The sequence below is a fragment of the Varroa destructor genome, unplaced genomic scaffold (assembly GCF_002443255.2).
Source record: "Varroa destructor unplaced genomic scaffold, Vdes_3.0 BEIS01000005.1, whole genome shotgun sequence".
Taxonomy (NCBI): domain Eukaryota; kingdom Metazoa; phylum Arthropoda; class Arachnida; order Mesostigmata; family Varroidae; genus Varroa; species Varroa destructor.
Window position 1 is genome coordinate 14986980 of NW_019211458.1, and position 20658 is coordinate 15007637.

The following is a 20658-nucleotide window of genomic DNA, read 5'->3' on the forward strand; positions in this document are numbered from 1 at the left end:
AACAACTTGTATTGCACGGCAGCGCTCAACCTCTCACCGTAAGAATTATGCTAGGTAAAATACAAGAGTTACAATTAGAAGCCCTATGCCGTTCTTGCTTGTATACAATCATTGTAGACGTTACTTGTATACAGTCATTTATTTTTTAATTCGAGAACTTCTCAATAGCAAAATTGCTCAGATCTAAACACGATGCAGAAATTGTCTTTTGAGACATCAAAAGTGTCGGGGCGCTTAATTTCTACAGCAGTGAAAGAAATAAAAAAAAAGCGGAAACATGATATATAAAAACGACACATACTTCGATTGCGAGTAAAAATAATTATCTGTGGTAAAAAAAAAATCGGAAAGCTTGAGTGTAATGTCACGATTTATTAAACGATATAAGTCAGTATAGTTAGAAAAAAAGCGTTTTTGTTGATGGATAACCGCCAGTTTGATGAGGTAGAGCGTAAAGTATTACATGAAAATTCGATATCTTTGATATTTGGTTTGCTTTTCTCAGGTCGTACATTAGACGTATATAATTTAATATTTGTATCGTATGTTCGAAGTGGCCTGGTGCACGCTGTTTATTATAATATCTTAAGTTCATCATTATGAATAGTATACAGTACTCTTATACAGCTCTATAATATATAAGGAACAAAGCATACACTTTTGTTATCGGTAAGCTATGATTACATATGATATATAATTATATATCATAGCTTGCTGATATATATAACCCAACAAGTGTAAATACGTGGCTTTTTCTGTTTATTTCTATTTTATTTTGGCTTATTCTAGTATACTGCGTAAAAACCGATTCATGTTACGGATAAAAAAACCGTCCACAAAACGTTAACTTTGACTATCAATAGATTCCGAATTTTCACTATTTTTTTTGCGTATTTTTCAGTACCTTTTGTTCAAGATTTTCCAAAATAATACCTCGAAAAAAAATCGATTTACATGTTCCACTCAGCCTCGAAGCTGCGGGGTCCTCGGTATTATACTATGTTAATCAGCCTTCCTTTACTCCTTCTCTACTCACGCCCTCGCTCTCAGTGGTCCCCTTTAAATCCGCGCGAATCCTGGTACAAGAAACCTTGCCATCTCGTCCCGTACAGTTGTTTTTAGCGTATATCTACAGTCCGATCTACTCTAAAACTAGTCAACGAAAAAACGCTACCGTCAATTCTTCAAAAAGGACAATACGCGTCTGCAGTGGTCGTAATGTCAGGTACATTCTGTCTACTGAATTCTTGCGATTTCGGCGCGCTGTCTCATTGTCTGTGGAAATTTTAAACGTTGTAGGCATTTGCTTCAGTCGTCATCAGTTTGCTGCTACCTGGCTGTACTCCTAATAATATGAAAAAAATATTCGTCGTTCCCTATAACCAACGATGTTACAACACATGACTCAATAAGACGCTGCATTCAACATCTAAATCGGTAGAGGACTATGCAAGACATTTCATAACACTGAATCCGAGGATTACATGTACGTTGGTTACTTGTGGCATCTAATACTGCGGCATCGTTTATGCTTGCGGTTGGACGATGCCAAACTGGGCTCGTCGAGCCTTCCCGATTGGTATATGGCTTCCCAGAATACACACTGTGAAAGCCTTCCGTGTTGCACGCTCTTTGTAGGAAAACATTGCATCGCATAGTGTCTCTTATTTTCCCTCGGAACCTCTAAGAAGATATTTTCTTCGAGGATATGAGAAAAACAAAGGACAATATTGTTCCAGCCCTTCGCCGATTCTTCGTTATTTCCACCATCCTTCCAACTCTGCCATGGCACCTAAGGTACTCTACCCTATTTCACTATACATGTACATGGCAAACGCTTCTTAGCTATTCCCCGTTCAACAGTTCTTTTCTTCATACATACGTTCTCCGAATCTTCATTACCGTCGCAGCCGATAAGTCGCGGTTTCTCATGATCTATTCAATTCTTCACTGCTGTGTTGCTATCCCCCGGGTGGATCGCGTAATTTCTATGGTCTGTGCAACGCACCAGTGCCTCGTTCACTACCCGCTAAAACAATAAGTAGTATTTAGCAGATTCCTGCTAGCCACCAACTACTTCTTTTTATTACTAGTTTTTGTTTACTTTTTTTAGTAAGCTATTAGTATTCTTGGACACGGCAACAAATCCAGGATAATTCAAGGAAATCCGAGAACAACGAATTCGTGTTTATTCTCCGAGTGAATCATTACTACCGTCGTCGTGGCCACCGCTGGTCATATTAGCTTCAAAGTCGAGAGTCAGAAAAAGGAACGAGTAAACTAAACACTCCTACTTAATCAATTTAGAAGCATATTTACTGACGCGGAGAGAGTGAGGCACGGGCGGGAGGAGAAAGAAGGCGCATTATGCTTATGAAAGCTGACTAATTAACAAACAATCTCTAGAAAATCGCTTAAAATATGGATATGCGGCAAATAATACGGTACGTACAACCTACAGGACTACCTGCGCGGCCGTCCCCACCGCGACCACCGTCAGCGACCGCTTACAAGACCGCGGTTGACAGAAGTTTTGCGAAAACGCTTACGCCACTTCAACATGTTGCCTTCGACCTGGATCTAGTTGCACAGCACGACACGTCAACAATAACACAGGCAACTGGAGTAGTTTCGTGTCCTATCGTTATCGATAAAGAACATTGTACTCAGCTCCCCGTTTTTGATATTTCACCCCGATCAAAGTACACTTCTTGAAGTTTTACTACATGGTTTGAGTCCGAACTGTTTGGATTTCAAAATTTTTTCCTCTTCGGGAACTTGTGTTTGCAACAAGTGCATATGTTTCTTGTTCCCCATTATAAGTTTGTTACGTCTCGCCTCTCTACGTATATTGCCGAATCTTCATGCGTAATTAACAGGAAACATGTGGCAGTGTTGTGGAAAGTGTGGAACATGTGGAAATACTGGCAGTGTTGATTGGAAGTAGTTTGCTTTTGCTGCTTAAGCGCACAGATGGTCTTAAAGGGGGCATAAAAGTGGTTAGTTATTTAGGGGCAAAAAGCAGGCCAACAAAAGGGGGGGAAGTGTACTCAGGAGCTAAATTGCAATTCGACATTACCTAAATTGTCATTTCACGTCATCTTGAAGAACGCCTTACTAATAGGACTATGTTATTCATATGCTATTCCTAGGAGAAACCATAGATGACGAGACGTAGAAGCTTCTATTACTATTATGTAAGTTTTTTTTTGGAGTGCGAATTATTGACTTTCTACCCGTTGGCACGCGTTATTAGAAATGGAGAAGCACTCTTAACCATCAAGTTTTTTATGCAACGGTAAAATAACACGTTTAGCCGCAGACCATTGTTATCCGGTTAAAATTAACGGAGCACTCCCCCCCCCCCCCCCCCCTACAAGACTCGAAACGATAGCATCAAGGGCGACCAACAAGCTGACAACCTACGGACTAACGACACTTCTTGCCGTTATTTTTGGCCGTTGGTAGCAGTAGAAAAAATATCGTAAAATATTCAATTATCTCGTCATTCACTCTTACTGTTCTAACAGAAAGACAAGCAGAGAGCATCAATTTTAATGTAGTTTAAATTAATGGTCGCCTTTTCTGCTACCGTATTCGACGTTTGCTTTGAAGGTTCACCGTCAAAGGTTCTTCAGTGTTCACTGCCTCAAACCCTGCGTCTAGTAATTGCCATATAAATTCGAAGTATCTAGACATGACAGAAATGCAATCCTACAAATACGTTTAACAATTCCGGGGTAAAGTTTGCTCATTAGAAATAGAATTGTGTTTATGACATATTTTATATCATTTTTTTTAATGTTAGCATTCTGGAAGGAAAAAACATGTGTTGAATAGTGAATCTGCAGAACAGTTCGATATCTATTGCAAGATCCCAATTTATTACTAAACACATGTTGTATAGGAATCTTTTAAATCCAAAGCACCTTTGTCCGTATTCAGTGGCATAGCGCGCGTGCTCATATGCGCTGTGAAATTGCTTCACATAGGCCCCAATTATGTGCTTTTCTAATAGAAACCTTTACTCTTATGGCATATATTATGTATGACTATCAGTCTATGGTATTATCCAAGTATTTGGCCGACATTCTCATCATTTATATATGATTACCTAATATTCTATGCGTATATTATACAGAACCTTGGAATACACGAAGGTGTGGTGCGATCAACGGAATCGGCGAAAAGCTTCATCGGCACAGGCCGACTGCTCGACACGGCCATAATGGGGCCTCCGCGAACCATCCCTACGCCGGATGTCATGCTTCTGTACCCAGTCGCTAATTAAAAACCCGCTTTGCTTTACCACTAACCAAGTAGTCCACTCTGATACTGTATTCACCAGTTTCCTCAAAAGGTTTAGTTGTCTGATGATAAACGAGCTTGACGACACCTGCTGACAACAAACAGTTTATACACTCTGAACTATTAGTAATCGTGCACTCACTGTTCTGTTACGATGAAATCGCCGGAGGCAAACTCTTTCATGGCACGAAATTGTCGTATGTACGTTTCTGTTCGCTGTATGTCCATTCGTCCGTCCATCAAATCATAATGGGACGAACTCACCTGCTTCCAACTAGATAACAGGCTGATCGCGCCTTACATATCACAATATATCGAGGTGAAGTATGATTATGCCTCGGCTAGATGTCCACCTGGGTAGCGCGATGACTTTCTGCTTCTCTACTTTGCTGCCATCCTACGAATTGTATGATTCTGGATTAGCGCGTCCAAAAACGACAGGTACCGAATACCAATACATATATGGACGAAAAAGGATAAACTTCGCCCCTAATGTTATTCCCACTCAATTCTTTATCGTATCAAATACGCAATGCCGTTGTATGCCTATTTATCATACGGGACAGTAATGCCATAAAACTAAACGTTTCCTTATCGTGTGTGCCAATACGATGATACGCACTTCAAAATCGAAATTATATTAAAAAAAAGTCAATGTGCTTATGGGACTTTACGGTGGTCCACTAGAATGACGACATACGATGTACATGATACGGCTTTGGTGTCCCACAATCGCGATTTTTTTCATCTAGTGCAAATAATTACTTCGATGAAAACACACTGATACAGAAACGGTTTTTTTGTATGCAAGTCGAGAGGCCTCGACTTTTGCTAAATCTAACACCTAAACTTCATTGAGTAGAATTATTTGATATCACGAGAAGGAGGAGCTTTCAAACTGACAGTATTGCCTTTTCGAAGTATTCTGCAATGTTGACACACGCTGGCATAGAGACACTACACGTTGCCACTAATGGTAAACACACAAGAGACAGTACAAAGAAAAAGAGAGCTGGTAAGAATCCATTGCTCGATAGATAAAAGAGACAGATGGATAGCTATAGCGTATGAGCAGCCTTAGCAATGAACAGCACGCAGTCACTACTTAGCAAACGATCAGCTATTTCTACGGTTTCGGCCATCTAGCTCACTTAGCTCTCGACGGAGTAACTTACAGGAGCACTTCACACAAAATGTCGGAACGCAGCTGAAAACTATACGCTGACTCACCAACGTCTATCACAAATAGATTATACTCGGGAGAAAATTATCCTGCATCAAATGTATAGTTCTCCTAGTCTTTTCGTAAGTGCTAAAAGTATGTACATCTCGCAGAAATGAAATACCGTGTTTCCAGGTTAATTGAACACCTGTCTGCGGCGTTGACCAACACTAATGAGCTGAGTCGCCCGATCGTTTGTTACGTTCATTCAATGTCAATACGGGTCGATACAGAACAATACCGCTCAACTGGTGTTCAAACACTGGCTGTAGCGTGTGTTGATCACACGTTCAGTGAACAATATATGAGGCAGGCAATATCACGCTATTTGGGTAGTAGATGGCGACATTCTTCGCAGACGAAGCAGACGATATCAGCGCGCATCAACAAAAACCCGATATAAACATGCTCTGATACAATACTATCTATAGTCGAGGAGGACAAGAAAAAAGACATGAAAGTATAAGTCACCTTGCCTCTGTGAAGTGGCATAATTTAGGATTAACGCGAAGAATATTTCATACACGTATAAAAACTAAAGGATTGAATATGCAGGGCAGGCGGCTTAGCTGACGGTTCCGGTTAGAATAAAACCTCCTAAACAGCATTATAAAGTGTGAAAGCCTTTTTTTTTTTAATCAGTCTTCTTGGTCTAGCAGAACATACTGTAGCGCACGAGCATTTGCCTGTCTCAGCAAAATCTTGCACCGATAATTGATATGCGTCTGGGAAATCTAGACAACAAATAAAATGATTATGACCACCAACATTCGGAACCGATTGACATAGAGTTATTATAAAAAAATATATATATTTTTTAAACGAACTTCATCGCAAAACTTATAGTTGTGTCCTAAAAATGCAAAAATCGCGCGCAAAATGTATCTTATTTAAGCGACTGACGTGTACCGTATATACAGTGCTATGGCATGTATATTACTATTTTCATATTCATTTCAATATTAGTCGGTTCGTTTATTTATTTTCCATAGATGTATCCAATGTTAACCTAAGAGCGTCTGAAACACAAGATCTAAATTTCATAAAACTGATAACATCAAGTAATAGCAATGTTGTTGATTTGCGAATTTGCATAGCGTGACTGCATACTTCCGATATGCGTGTACTCATCAGATACAAACTATAGTTCTCAAGTGCTCATAAGCACTAAGCGAGCATTTTGGTGAAAGGCGCGAAGACATCGTCTGCTACCCCGTTGTATACGAGCATATATATTTGATTTCAGCCACTCGCAATTTTCGGTCTGCAAACATCAGTGGTGTACTAGAGGCGGCTGTATTTGCAATAATCCGATGAACATTTTTGTTTTAATTCTTTATTGTTGGTGAACGCTAAGTGAGTTTGCAGCAACCGTCTCTCTACATATCACAGTTATCATTAAATCGTAAATACAAACTAGGTGTCGATATAAACAAACCTTTTTTTTTTTTTTTTTGTTATTGTTCCATTTGATAGCAGCGTACAACGGTTGGCTTTAGAATACGAAAAGCATACCCTTTTTCTTTGTTACCCAGGCTTTGCCCCTTACCGCGGAATCGACCGACGGTCTCTGCTGTCATAACTAAAAAGCAACAGAAGGTATGCAAAGCCTGTGCCATGACAGCCGATAGCTGGGGTTTGTTCAGAAACAGTTGACAGATCATCCGAAGACCCATATATCGAGAAGTTGGGGGGTGTATTTTGTTTTGCGTTAACCTATCAATCAACGTTAACCAATCAACTAGATTGGTCACCGCATATTATTATAAAAAACGACAGACTGTTGATAAAAATGCCTAGGCAATTTCTGCTATATATTTGTCACTTTCATTAGTTCTACTCTGAGAGCCAGCTTATTATTTACTTTTCTTTTTATACTTCGGCTGCTTGAATAATTTGGCATTATGTTGTGTCCTATAGAAAGCGTTGGAGGGCTACTTTTGTGCACAGTGACCAGTGAGTACACCACGTCTTTGGCAAATATAGCACATTAATAGTATTTATACAAAACGTCGACGATATAATATTAAAAACTATGTATATTTCCAAAATTTAGGAGCTTAAACACCATGTAGAAACGAACGTTGTGCCTATCGATTTCTCGAATAGCTGTAGCATTTTTTATTACAGGTAACTATCGGAACCGGTGCGGTTCACTGTACGGAATGGCTAGAACCATCGACGCCGATCACGCTGATTTAATACACGATGTCGCTTTTGACTTCTACGGTCGACGCCTCGCGACTTGTTCGTCGGATCAGAATGTAAAAATCTTTGACCTACAGCCAGATGGAGACTGGAAGTGTACTGGTAACTTTAAAACACATTCGGGTAGTGTTTGGAAAGTTACATGGGCTCACCCTGAATTCGGACAGGTTAGTGAGAACTAGGAGTAGTAACTAATAATTAGGCATGCATTATTTTAACTTGAGAATGCAAAGCAGTATTGCAGTACTGATCAACTAATATTGTATTATTTTAAAGTACTGAAAGAACAAAATGCTTAAACAACCACAATAATAATAGGGTATAACGATTCTTTGATTGGGCCCAACCGTAAGGAAAACATTCAAGTCAAGGCCACAATAGGGTTTGCAATATTTCTTTTTACATCTGATGTACGAGCCACAGTCCTGGTCACCATTCATTTATACGGACATTATTTTTCTTGTAATATAAATAAATAAAAAGTATATCTATGTTTCCTTGAATGTAACGATAATAAGTTGGACTCCCTTGGCTTTCATGTTTGGCCTATTGTTATGGCCTGTAGAAAGACCTATGTGAGTTGGAATATGAGAATGGCCCAGTAAGATCAGCCATCCGCCGTTTTGTTGATAGATTTCGATGGAGGTGTTTAAAAATCAAAATGTACTATAGCAATTCAACAAATGTTCGTATCACCAATTTTAGAGATAGGACCAGATGTGAAAGAGTGGCAAAAAACTGGGTAAGACGAATAATTGCCTCAAAGAGAGCCTATCTAATTGGTGTTTGTATTGATGTAGTATAATCCTTATACATGTATAAAATTTCTATAATGAAAGACTTATGAAAATACATTTAGTTGTCTTTCGTTGACGTCATTTTAAGGCTGTTTCCTACCAGCTGACCGTCTTTGTATTAAACGTATTTTCTATCATGTCTTTGTGTCCAACTGAGCACTGTAGGTTATTGCAACGTGTTCCTACGATCGAACAGCTGCCATTTGGGAAGAATGTCCAGTACTTGGCAAATGGCTTCGTAAAGCCTCAATAGTCTGTGCTCAAGCCACATTAAAAGACATAAAATTTGCGCCAAAACATCTTGGATTACAGATAGCTACATGTTCTGAAGACTGTAAGTAATGCTGATATCTTTAATGTTTTTTCAACTACATACATTATAATTATTTATCGATCAGTCTGCGTAGAGAAATCTGTCTTTCTCTTGTTAGATATAAATTTAGGGAAGATGCAGTATCATTTTAACGAATCCGCGGCAATCGAATTATGTGTAATATGCTGGAAAAATTGATCTAGAGGCGAGGTGCTGCTAATTTTTTACAAAAACAAATTTTATTTTTGAATTTTTAATTTGCATAAAAATCATATATAGCTTTTTTAACCACCTACAAAAACAATTACACAGGCCGTGTTCGGGTTTATGAGGCTCCGGACGTGATGAACCTTTCGACATGGCCTCTCCAGGGAGATATCGATTGTAAAATGCCACTAAGTTGTTTGACGTGGCATTCAAATGCCACACCGGCTCTCATCGCTGTCGGCAGCGACGACACCAGCAATCCCACAGCCCCCAAGGTATTAATATTAACATTCTTTATTCTTTAATACATCGTTTTCACAAATGAAACATTTCAAGATCGAAGTGGTTCAAATTGTTCTCTTAAAAAATACCTTTTCGTGAGCTTAAGAAATGCTGTTACAGCTCGACAAAAACCGAATTCGTTGGACAGTCATTTTATCTATATATTGAAGTATTATTATAATATCTTTAAAAAATCCAAGCTATTTCTTCGTTTCTTACGTCTATCTTTGTTCCTAGGTGCATCTGTACGACTATAGTGAAACCTCACGAACATGGACACGTCTTGAGTCGGTCTGTATCACCGATCCTGTTCATGACATGGCGTTTGCTCCGAACATGGGGCGCAGCTTTGATCTTATTGCTGTTGCCTCAAATGACGTTAAACTGATTGCATTGACAAGAAATCCAAATAAGAGTCCTACCCTTGAGACTCGGTGAGTAAATCGTTGACGAAGTGCATAGTGTTAAAGCATTTATTGCATGTATTACACACTTTCGGTAAATCAGCATTCTCTTTGAATCGTTTCCCAACGTGAACCCAACATGTATATTTTTTAGAATTTGTTTAACACAGTTGTACTGCGGTTATAATATTGTAATATACGAAATAAAAGAAAATAAACCGATGAATTTGTAATATTCATGTGCTGAAGGGACATAGCGATGCTAATTTAGTTCAGAGACTTTATAATAAGTGAGTGGGAAGGGCATCTCCTAAGATCTACTATTAAATTGTTTTATTTTACCGCCAATCGCTGTAAGGATGCGTGTAGACATAGTGGTTGCGATATAAATAATTGTTTGTGAATAATCCTCATTATTGTAAACCAAATTTGAGTTATATGAAGGTCATAGCTTTTCATATCTATCGACCTGATTTTACGTAACTTTCGTACACGAACATATGCGATCGATCGGCGAAAAATTTTATTTTTTTAGAGGAGATCGGTTTGCTGCAATATTAATATAGTATATTACTATTGCAAGATTTCCAAGTGCAAAGAGAGAAATCAAGCAGTTACCTACAAAGAATTCACCCATGGCACCCACGAAAGAGTTTATGTACATCATATGTAAATTGATAATGTACCTATAACTCCCACTTATTATACGTATAGTGTATACGTTGGAGGTCTACAAATTGATCGTGCCATTGTGCTTTTTCCTGTTGATGTTTTTTTAGGCTTATCGGCGAATTTAGCGAGCACCAGAATGCTGTGTGGCGTCTTTCCTGGAACATTTTTGGCACAGTTCTCGCCTCATCGGGCAATGACGGCTACGTTCGTCTATGGAAAGCGAATTACGCCCAACAATGGAAATGTATTGTTACTGTAAACGGCAGTGGCCAGCAGGTCGATACCGAGAGCGGATTTGTCCACGCTGGGAACTCTATTTCGTACTCAAACGCCGCCCTCGTTAAACCAATTCAAGCTGGATCCATACATTTCTGAGATTACAGTTTTATTTTTATATTTCTCAAATTAAGTTCAGAAATGCACAGCCCCAATATGGTTAATGTTTTTTTCTTGGAGGTACACTAACGCATCACAGATTGCGCAGTTTTCCTAAAATACATAATATTATGTTTTCTCAAGAAGGAAAGGGGGATTAAAAGTAAGAGAAATGCTGTATCGCAAACGACGAACGCGGGGTTACTTCTATATCTATATCATTTTAGATATAAGAAAACTTACTCCTTAAAATACCTTACCCTATGCATGCAAAAAAACATTATTGGACGAGGTGATGGCGAGAAAAGCTATAAAGCAGTCTGGTGCTGCTAGAAATGTGAGTGCTAACTCACACTCGGATTTTCCGCTAATGGTCTTCGTATATATACGGTAACTGATAGATTCTTGTAAACTGAATATAGGTTGCCCGCTACATATAAAATAATGGACTTTTAGATTGGAAACGGATAATTGAGTAATAAGATCTTCATCAGTAATCATTAATATGAGACATTCGGCAAACGATATATAGTGTTAAGAACTGGATGAGAATATATGGACATTGTCCATACACAAAACTGTAATCGTAAGTTTTCTTCACATTTTACTTGCTAATGACCTCATTCCTAATGCCGGTAATATCTTTAGGGAAAATTGGCGCGGGAAAATTGCGTATTTGCTATTATTTGAATCCTAGCTGGATACCCGCTGTATAATAACGATGTAAATAAATAGCATGACATTATCACCTACAACAGTTTAAGAATTTTTACTCAAATAAGCACGTAATTAAAGTAGTTACAATCCAATTGCAAAATGTATTGTTTTGATTAGGTTAATATATTCCAGGACTACATCATACAAAAGAGCATTGTATTTGCCATATTAATCGCTCTAAAATCGACATCTTTGATGATTGATACTTTTGTATTCGTGACAAATTTTATGTATTACAATATAAAGAGGCATGTATATCAGTGGACTCTAAGATCAAGTGAATATGGTTCTAAGCTAACCTAATCTTCTTGTCATCTCAATGCACGAAAAAGTATTTACAAAGGCGCTAACAAACAATATTTATTTTCAGGATATTGTGCGTATGACGAAAGATGTACATTCGGTTTGCTTTAGTTAGTAAAAGTTAAGAATTAAACAACACGATATTGACGTTTACAGACATCTTTTGCTCCGCATAGTGAATTTACCATAGTTATTTTAATCATCTGGTGGATGCAACGTACCGCTTGTTTCTTACAATAAAAGTCTCGTGTATTTTAATGTAACACTCTCAAGACACTCTAACAGGTGCTTAGACCGTCTTGCATCGGTCGTAAATACTGCGCAAAACCCAAAATACAGCCATAAGGCCATTAATTGAGCTAGACATTCAGGCCTGAGAGCACTGGTTGAGTTATCTTTTGGACCTGTGCAAAATATCTGATCTAGTAAGCTTCTTTTGACAAGAACTATAACAGATTTGATCATCTGCCGCGGCACATCTGAATCTAGCATCTACTACACACAGACCAACGATGTGAGTAATATTAACCACACAGAAGTGACTGTAGTTGTCGTCGCGGCATAGGAATTAATGAGAACCTGGACATAATTGTTATAGTAGATTGTTTGTCTTTTGAATTAGCATTACCTGTTGCCTGCTAAAGGCAGTCATTCACAAGTGAAGCGATTTCCTGCAAGAATACGAAATATTGATTGGCCTTTTGATTGTGATGATTCTTCAATATGTTTTTTATACTACGATATTTATTAATAATAGGTATTATCGAGCAAGTTTCAGGTACAAAACGCGTTCTGTTATAATAATCTTATTGATCTATCCTATCTTTTTAAATATCGTACGCTATTGACACATGCTGTGCACAGATGCGCGTTGATAGATTCAAACCAGCGAGCGTTTAAAAATTGCACCATACGAAATTTGATGCACTTAATTTCATCCAAAAATTTTGCGTAAAAGGATTCGTAAACCACTACTTTTAAGCAGTTTTAAGATAATTCGGTGCTTCCTGTCGATTCTGGAACGACGTAAGGTGAAATTGGCATAATGCCGACCTGTTCGACTGGTTGTCGCTGTGTATGCTGTTGGGCAGAACCGGGCCTCGGGTCCGCTTCTTTCTGGGAAGTAGGGAAATCCTTTATGCTGTCTTCAGCAGTTTCCTTGGCTTTGTCCTTGTTACAACTGATTGGAGCTGAATCCCAGCCAACTATAGCGACATCGGTGTTACAGTCACTAGTATTTTTATTGTTATTGCTGGTGCCAGCAGTGGTATTCAGTTTCTTCTTCTTCGCTGATTTTGAGCCGCGAGGTCGTCCACTGCTCGTGTGTGTACAGGTCTCCTTCTTTCTGCACAGCCGACATGACTGCAATGCACGTACAAAATGTAGCTATCATAGCACTCGTCGGTAAAAACATTCAAAATTTGAGTAACATAATAAATGGTCCAAAATGCATCACTTTCTTTACATCTGATGGGAATATCGGAGTCCATCGGTACAGAAACTCAAAAAGTTTCCAAAACTTACCAAGCACTGTTGTTGATCTTTTTCACTGCTCGACGTTGTTGCAGCTCTATGTTTTGCTTGAATATGTGTGACGAACTTTAGTTCGGAGTCAATAGAAAACGTACAACCTTCCATCGCGCACTGCAGTTCCATCGAATCCGAACGTATCATAGGAAACGACTCGTGAACCTGCAATAAGAGACGACAAAGCAATGAATGTGATGCCTTTGTGTAATATTAGCGCTTCGCTAACTGGCATTTATAAGAATGATTAACTGCCTTTAGAAAACTTCTCAAATTAATCCAAACTTTTGTCTTTATCTATTAGTTGCTGAGCTTTACATCTCTTTACTACCTCGTAGCGATGCAAAATAAACTCGGGTCTTCGTTTAGTCTCAAACGTGCAATCAGGACAACGCTTGATGTCGCTCTTGCCAAACTTTGTGTTTTGCAAGTTGTGGATCTGAAAAAAGAATCCGTCCTATTATTGCCTTGTACATTGCCTTATTTCTGACGGCTTCACACTTCTTCGCATTCCAGTATTGGACAAACTTTTTTGTGTGGTATTTTATGACTAACCCTTCTTCGGTGAATGCTGAGATCTGCCGAATGTCTAAAATGTTGACCACACTCCTTGCATTTGTGGACTTTATCCGATGAATGTTTGAGTATACGATGATCGTTGAGCATACGTTGGGAATACGCTGTTCTCATTGGAAGGATATCAGGATCAAGCATAGTAAAGACCACAATAAAACAGACAGTGGAAAACGAAAGACGGAGAAATTAATTCGTACTCCTCTAGTCGCCATATAGTTTGTTTTGCTCATTCATTCTGCAAGTAGTGTAATACAGTTTAAATCTAAAAATTTCTTAGACTAACGATATTTCAATGTACAGCTTTCGCTCAGGAGAGAGCTTCAATGAGTTAATATAAAACAAGGCAAAAACAATTATTTTTCCGAGTGTAGTAAGACACCTACTTGTGTGATCGCATTGTGTACACGCAAAGTTCTTTGGTCCATGCGTTTTTTTATGTCTACTAAGTAGGTCATTTTTATAAAAGCCCATTCCGCATAGTTCACACTTGAAGTTCCTTTCGAACGCGTGTTGAGGTAAGTGGCTGCGTAGACGAGTTTTCCTCAGAGTCGTAAAATCGCAAAACACACATTTGTAGCCTGCGATTTGTGAAAAAAAGAGACAGCATTTAACCAATTATTATGAAACAAATGTTTATTCCTTATAAGGAAGAGTTGAATTAATTGCAGACACCTATTTATAGTAGAACGTCTAAAAACATTCGTCAATTGTTATAATGAATATACAAACGTAAAGAACCTATAAGTAATTCTTTGCTACAGTAATATTGTGCATGAAATATTCTGCCATAGAGAAAAAAAACCAATAACATTCTGTGAATTGCAGCCCAATAATCCAATGTTTTTGTTACGTACCCATTATATGATTATCGAAGTGTTGCTGCAGTTCGTCCTGCCTCCATGTTGTAAAATCATTACAGACTGGACAAGAGAGTGCCTCCTGTCGTACTGCATCATCTTGAACCTTTTCGGATTCCGTCTCAGGGGAGCAATCCACGTGAGACGTAAGGTGAGTTTCGAGTTCGTTTCGGTTTGTGAAAGTGATCGAGCAAAAAATGCACTCATAGACAGCTGTCGATCTGCGCTGCGACCTGCGCTGACAATTTGATGTTGACGTTTGATCCGAAAGTTTGGCAGAAGCCAAAGCCGCCGAATGTGAATCAGCTTTTTCTTGGCTGGGTGGACCCATTGTCATCTGCGAAATGGCTTAAAGAAGCTTGGTTTCACCTAAAGAAAAGGATTAAAATGGGATGGACATTATTTAAGTGAAAAGCAACTGTTTTTTTCTTCCACATACTATTTCTCGTCTGCCGACAGTATATATAACTATTATATCCTTCGTTACCCTTTTTACATTACAAAGTTCCTGCATCATATATAGATGAAATTCCACATTCCAGACGTGTTCGCTACTCACATACGTAAGCACTGTAATCAGTTTGCTGCTGCTTAGTCTCCAACAATTGAAAGAGACATGCGCAAAAATGCACATTTTAAAAAGCATAGGGTGTTGAGAATCAAACTGCTAAAGTAAACGCAGCCTTAAATGCTAAGTCTCAAGAAGGCGCAATCTATAAACAAATGTCTGCTTGTTGTCGTATATTGCTGAATAAGTCCAAAAAATATTTAAGCTGATTTTTCAGTAATGGGTGATCAAAGGTCTTGAGTGCAGTACACTGGCCATATTAATATTTGCTTAAAGCAAGGCACAGGCTGTGACAATGTATACATAGAATCAGAGGCAAAAATGTGTTAAGAGTTAAGTGAGAAGCAGATCTAAAGAAAAAATATAGCTGGCAAAAAGCAGTCTTATTGTAAAGTCACTGTTAATCCGCACTATTCTAAGCGTTACCTTATCCTTGTTTTCTCTTTTCGCATGAATTACTATTTCTGCGTTACTAAACAGCGTTCGTTTGCACCCGCTTGGATAAAACGCTTTTTATAACTCTAGCCAATGCTGTTCTAAAGATAACCTAAAATGACCTGATCGTAATAAACATTTTTGTTACAAAAAACCATTTATTACTGTTAACATAAATACACATACGACTTTAATTCTTAACGGCGAATTCACAGCATAGCTAAGATCTTCTCGGTGAGTTCCTTAACAATAACTTTCTCATAGTTTGTGAGACTAATTCCAAGAAGGACTGAATTAACTCTTCCATTACTTTTCACCATAATCTTCTCAGCTAGGTAGCGACCCGCCGTTTCGACACCTTCATCTTCCGCCCCTAGAAGTCGGTTCACTGAAATTACGTCGTCGTTATCGGCACGTCCAGCAGAAACTCCAAATGACGCTTCATATGGGACTGATTCCTTAAAAAAACAGGCACCAAGCTTGTTAGGGAATTGTTGCTGGTACGTTTCAATTCGCCCCCACAAATACTTTGCACACAGTAGCTTACAACATATACACATCTTACTATCTGAAATTATGGAAAAACTTGTTTCTCGGAGTGTGTAAAATAAACCGGAAATTTTGTGGCCACTCGTTTAAAATGTATTATATCGCCAAAAAGAAAGATTCACAAATGCCAACTCACCCTTGATATATCGAGAAGGTTTCCGATTTTGCCGTAGGAGGACACGATGACGAAGAAACGATTGGAAAATGGTGTAATGGCAACACTTATGTGGTCACCATTAATTTGTAGATGTTGACAGTGTGTTTTCATAATAGAAGGTACATCACTACCCAGAGGTCCGATAATACCTTGATTACCACCAAGAGACATCGTGAAAGCCTGGCCATTTAGTAATAACAATGATTATTAGCAAACAATCCAGCAACTAACTTGTCGATTTTCAACGGCCAAGCATCAATAGCTTTCGGAGGCAAGACGAACAATTTTACAGAGGACGCTAACATCAGATAAGGCATTTAAACAAAGTGAACAAGCTTGATGGGTAGGAAAAGTAGTCACCCTGGCCACTACACACTAACAAACCTTGTTACGATGTCCAATCAAGCTCTACACAAACGTGATAGAAACAAGTATTTAGATGAATTTATAGACTTCTAGGGTACTTCAGGCTATTTTTTTCAGTTTTACTTCCGAAACCGCCATTAGGAATTACATCAGACGACTTGTTCGCACCACAAAACAAAGTACGACTACGCCTGGATTCAAACCGGGACTACCATGCGTTCCTAGGTATGGTCCCGATTGTCACATATTAGCCATCAGTAGGTCGTTCTACGCGTAATCTAAGCATACGCTCTTGTACTGCCCACCTTTCTATAAGTTTATCCTGATGCCGTTGGAACTTCCGAATAGAACGTGAGTCTAGAAAGTAACGAAAGGAGCTGGTAAAGAAATTTCTATTTGCATGCACAACAAGTGTTCGAATTTAGAACCCACTATTTTGCAGTCAAGGGTAGGGTGCCACAACCTCGCATGACCCGTGCCACACGGAAATGAACGTAACTAGCTTTATATTCAAAGACAGTAAAGTCACTGTAAGTTAATTTGAAAGTTTGCCAAGTAAACATATGCAGATTTCGCGTTATAAGTCGGAGATATTAGCTAATTACTGTGTGCGCAGGGATAACGTGTGATACTGTGAGGTACCACACATGTCTTACATATTAAAAGTATCCTCATCGGTACCGCGCAGCGAAGAACATGGAGCTGTTCAATGGCAATACAGTGTGCATTATTTCTTTCTTGGGCATTCCTAAGGATTTGCAATTGTCGTAGAAAGATATAAATTGAGTACTTCGAGGAATAAGGATCAGTTTTCGCTAGAACTGTGAGTTTCATATTAATCATATTTTTTGATTCGCTGTTTCGACGTTAAGATAAATGGATCATGTTGCTCAGTGATGTAATAAATCGCTTGAATATACATCGGCAGATAGAGAGATTGGGATATTTGTGGAATGTCGGCAAACTTTGTTGTGAAACTTTTGTTATAGGAAATGCTTAGCTCAAAGTTCGCCGAAACTTTGAAAAGGCAACAGTAAGTTATAACATGCCGAGTCTGGATTTAGATTTACATTAAATTCATAAGAAAATACCTAGGCTTGTTTATTTAATTTACAGACTTGAATGGATTTTATTGATATATTACTTGATAGACGCTGGCTCTTTTATAGTTTTTATGAGCGGTAGACAGCGTTACTGTAATGTGCAATGGAGTAAAAGTCGGCCTGCAGTGCTTAACACTTCAGCTGCATTTAGTAATTTTCTCCTGAAGTCATATCCACATCTTTGTGGTAGCACTTAATTTATTTACTGTTATTTCAACCTATTTTTTAAGACTCGTATGAAACGAATAACTGGCCATATTGCATACTGTTAGAGTCCATACATTTTAGTGCTCATTTGCTTGGATTAAAAAGGCCAACATTCAGCTTTTGCCAATGTTTCAAGGACTTGTTTTTCTTAAAGAACAACAATGAAAAAAGTGTTTAGTTAGTACGCCTTTAGTAACAGTAAAACTGTCACCTTAGAGATAGTAGTACGTTGCGTGGCAGGAACTATATATATTAAAACGAGTTTTCTGCTTTATTTGGCTTTTAGGCCTGATTTATCGAATGACTACGAATTGTCCTCTGCTTACTTGGTGTATTCGTGACAAATTACAAAGCAACGGCAAAAATCGTTTTTCTTTTTTGCATATATTTGCAGACCTACTATTAGCTGAAGACAACCTCGATTGTTTTCGACGATAAATTCCCCCAAATTTCAGCATTAATTATTAACCAGTGTCAACATGTTCAGGCGTGTCCTATCATCAACTGCCACCGGCCTCAACGTCATTGGCAGGAATGGTTTTAGAAACAGAGTCCCCATCACTTCCAAGGTGTGTATGGTAGTATGATAGTAATCTCTACTCAATTTTAATGGAAGTTCCGAAAGCCTTACGTTTACATAGATTACGCATCCTCGGTAATGATATGTAGTGGACATTATTCATATGTGCAATAATTATTGGATATTTAAATTGACAAATTTTTGTGAGTAGCTGAAATGTATATACAGTTAATTTTGACGTCAGATTTACGTTTGGATCTCGGCTGCTCACAGGCTGGTGTTGCCACGGCGGGTCCAGTGCATCGGGGTGAAATTGTGGATGAAATGCGAGACTATCGTATTGTCGACGACGTAATTGGCGCGATCAATCGGCAGATAACTGAAGACACGTACAGTAGATTATTTGCGGTAGTCTTTATTAATGGTAAACAATTCAAGGTATGCAGACATATTTCCTTTTGGCATCGTTGCGGGTTGATATAGAAACCTTAGTGGAAAAGCTTATCCTTTTTTATTTGCCGAAGTCGACACAAAGTAGAAAGATCTCAGAGAGCTTTCGTAGCAGCATTCACTAGGAATTGCGAAAGTGGGATTGATTTTTTCGTATACTATGTGCTTGAGGATTCATGTTACATGTAGACTTCTGATCAGACGCACATCGTCAACTGTTGAAGGTAACAGCTGAAGATATGATCGCTATACAAGCCCATTTGCCGGTCGAAATTGGCGAAACTATTTCGCTAGAGAAAATACTGCTGGTTGGTGGCACCGACTTCTCCATTATTGGCAGGCCACTCATTGACAAAACGATGGTGAGTTAAACACCTTTCTTCTTCGGTAAAAATTTGTACAGTAAATATACATTAGAACATGACGAATTTCATAACATTTCTAGCTGTTCCTTTACGCAAGCTATGAAAAGTATTTTAGGATTATAATAAATCCATTTCAATGTGACAGTACATAATCTGCTTTAGTAGAACCACATAGAATGAATATGATCATACATGAGTTTTTGACGTAAATTTTAGCATTGTTTTTCTCATATCCGTCAGTTTCTGCTCGTTCGTTTCTTCTATTTTTTTTACAGGTTCGGGTGCTGGCGACCGTGGTAGAGAAAACGTTGAATTACGAGTACAGGAGGTTTTTGCACATTCAACGGACTCGTCTTCATCGTTCATACTTCTTTCGAGATAAATACATGGTGCTAAGGATCAATGGAATACAATTACTTAAGACGATCGACCCGTAAGAAAAAATAGTATTGTATTTTGGGGCATTACTTGTGGTGTACATGTTAGAGCAATGTTTGAAAAAAACTAGAAAGTTGGACTATAGACTATAGACTAGCTATAGAAATACATTTCGCTCGACTATTTGTTAATTAATAAAAATGCTTGCATGAACATTATTTTCAGCCCGTTCAAAATATGAATAACAATAGCCGAAAAAATGTGTGGTTAAATTTTTTATAGAGGTACATAGAATAAAAGAATATATTTGACAAAGCGATGCTTTTTTGGAATTTTCAATGTATTTTAGCGCCTTAGCCTAGCGAATTTAATATAAAATGCGAAAAACATTAATTTCGTATTTCAAAACAACCGTCTGCTCGAATATCGTCGGTCCAACTTCCAACAAATGAATTGCAGTTTGCCACGGAGAATTTGAACACCGAGTTGTCGAGAATAATCTCAAAAGTACAGCGGAAGAGGCAGTCCGCCGTATGAACCTCATATTCGGTGCTGGACCTACTACTAAGTACCATAAGCTGCTGGTTTTAAAAGTTTCAGCAAAAGATGGGTCTTTTAAAAGATCCTATGTCACGCGTACCGAAGTGCTGAAACCTGTGGTGGAGGCCGACACAAGTCGGTCGAGGCGTGCCGGTCGTAGCACTGACATTCGATGTATCTAGCGTTATCGTACTTGATTCCTTTCAAATGAATATAGTAAATCAATTGGACAAATTAGTGTCACGCAATATG

General features: G+C 38.4%; 4 protein-coding genes across 32 annotated transcripts in view; 2 read left to right on the forward strand and 2 right to left on the reverse strand.

Moving 5' to 3' along the window:
• KrT95D (phosphofurin acidic cluster sorting protein KrT95D) overlaps positions 1–5886 on the reverse strand; it is a 41140-nt gene extending 35254 nt beyond the window's left edge. For 3 of the 12 annotated variants that reach the window (XM_086989134.1, XM_086989133.1, XM_086989125.1), the window contains exon 1: positions 4145–5278. In XM_086989134.1, the coding sequence (XP_086845260.1) occupies positions 4145–4266 (122 nt within the window). In that variant the 5' untranslated portion in view covers positions 4267–5278. Of the gene's footprint in view, positions 1–4144; positions 5279–5483 lie in introns of those variants that run through there. The other 9 variants (XM_086989128.1, XM_086989132.1, XM_086989127.1 and 6 more) reach the window with 9 other exon arrangements.
• An 859-nt stretch (positions 5887–6745) lies between these two features.
• Nup44A (nuclear pore complex protein Nup44A) lies at positions 6746–11545 on the forward strand. Of its 9 annotated transcripts, none has more exons than XM_022807371.2 (8): positions 6752–6886; positions 7066–7129; positions 7451–7486; positions 7661–7905; positions 8701–8869; positions 9161–9330; positions 9575–9771; positions 10521–11545. In XM_022807371.2, exons 4-8 carry the CDS (start codon positions 7696–7698, stop codon positions 10786–10788), a joined length of 1014 nt encoding a protein of 337 aa, XP_022663106.1. In that variant the 5' UTR covers positions 6752–6886; positions 7066–7129; positions 7451–7486; positions 7661–7695; the 3' UTR covers positions 10789–11545. The 9 variants fall into 9 exon arrangements, with proteins under 9 accessions (XP_086845271.1, XP_022663106.1, XP_022663110.1 ...); XM_022807370.2 differs by having other exon boundaries at positions 6762–6886; positions 7007–7129; XM_022807372.2 differs by having other exon boundaries at positions 6774–6886; positions 7010–7129.
• A 294-nt stretch (positions 11546–11839) lies between these two features.
• Positions 11840–17417, reverse strand: LOC111251088 (uncharacterized). Of its 8 annotated transcripts, XM_022807369.2 has the most exons (10): positions 17149–17287; positions 16457–16657; positions 15958–16229; positions 14766–15137; positions 14295–14489; positions 13891–14015; positions 13667–13774; positions 13333–13500; positions 12862–13170; positions 11840–12479 (listed from the first exon to the last, which is right to left on the reverse strand). In XM_022807369.2, the coding sequence occupies exons 4-10, from the start codon at positions 15103–15105 to the stop codon at positions 12447–12449; spliced, it is 1278 nt and encodes a 425-aa protein (XP_022663104.1). In that variant the 5' UTR covers positions 15106–15137; positions 15958–16229; positions 16457–16657; positions 17149–17287; the 3' UTR covers positions 11840–12446. The 8 variants fall into 8 exon arrangements, with proteins under 8 accessions (XP_022663104.1, XP_086845267.1, XP_022663101.1 ...); XM_086989141.1 differs by having other exon boundaries at positions 11840–13170; positions 17276–17417; XM_022807366.2 differs by having other exon boundaries at positions 11840–13170; positions 16082–16229.
• mRpL21 (mitochondrial ribosomal protein L21) lies at positions 17053–20185 on the forward strand. 3 transcript variants are annotated; one of them, XM_022807378.2, is made up of 5 exons: positions 17053–17194; positions 18548–18722; positions 18947–19111; positions 19348–19485; positions 19764–20185. In XM_022807378.2, exons 2-5 carry the CDS (start codon positions 18633–18635, stop codon positions 19923–19925), a joined length of 555 nt encoding a protein of 184 aa, XP_022663113.1. In that variant the 5' UTR covers positions 17053–17194; positions 18548–18632; the 3' UTR covers positions 19926–20185. The 3 variants fall into 3 exon arrangements, with proteins under 3 accessions (XP_022663113.1, XP_022663111.1, XP_022663112.1); XM_022807376.2 differs by having other exon boundaries at positions 17154–17194; positions 18641–18722; XM_022807377.2 differs by lacking the exon at positions 17053–17194 and adding an exon at positions 17510–17666.
• The last annotated feature ends 473 nt before the right edge of the window (positions 20186–20658 follow it).

What these genes read in the sequence shown, in the direction of transcription:
- Nup44A (XM_086989145.1), top strand. Translation starts at nt 7,696, where the DNA reads ATGGCTAGAACCATCGACGCCGATCACGCTGATTTAATACACGATGTC. An exon ending in CTCACCCTGAATTCGGACAG is followed by an intron (nt 7,906 to 8,700) that starts GTTAGTGAGAAC and finishes TGAGCACTGTAG; the next exon opens with GTTATTGCAACGTGTTCCTA. An exon ending in GCAATCCCACAGCCCCCAAG is followed by an intron (nt 9,331 to 9,574) that starts GTATTAATATTA and finishes CTTTGTTCCTAG; the next exon opens with GTGCATCTGTACGACTATAG.
- LOC111251088 (XM_086989141.1), bottom strand. Translation starts at nt 15,105, where the DNA reads ATGACAATGGGTCCACCCAGCCAAGAAAAAGCTGATTCACATTCGGCG. An exon ending in CTTCGATAATCATATAATGG is followed by an intron (nt 14,490 to 14,765) that starts GTACGTAACAAA and finishes CACAAATCGCAG; the next exon opens with GCTACAAATGTGTGTTTTGC. An exon ending in AAGATCAACAACAGTGCTTG is followed by an intron (nt 13,171 to 13,332) that starts GTAAGTTTTGGA and finishes CGTGCATTGCAG; the next exon opens with TCATGTCGGCTGTGCAGAAA.
- mRpL21 (XM_022807376.2), top strand. Translation starts at nt 17,169, where the DNA reads ATGCCGTTGGAACTTCCGAATAGAAC. An exon ending in TTGGAACTTCCGAATAGAAC is followed by an intron (nt 17,195 to 18,640) that starts GTGAGTCTAGAA and finishes CAACATGTTCAG; the next exon opens with GCGTGTCCTATCATCAACTG. An exon ending in GAGTCCCCATCACTTCCAAG is followed by an intron (nt 18,723 to 18,946) that starts GTGTGTATGGTA and finishes GGCTGCTCACAG; the next exon opens with GCTGGTGTTGCCACGGCGGG.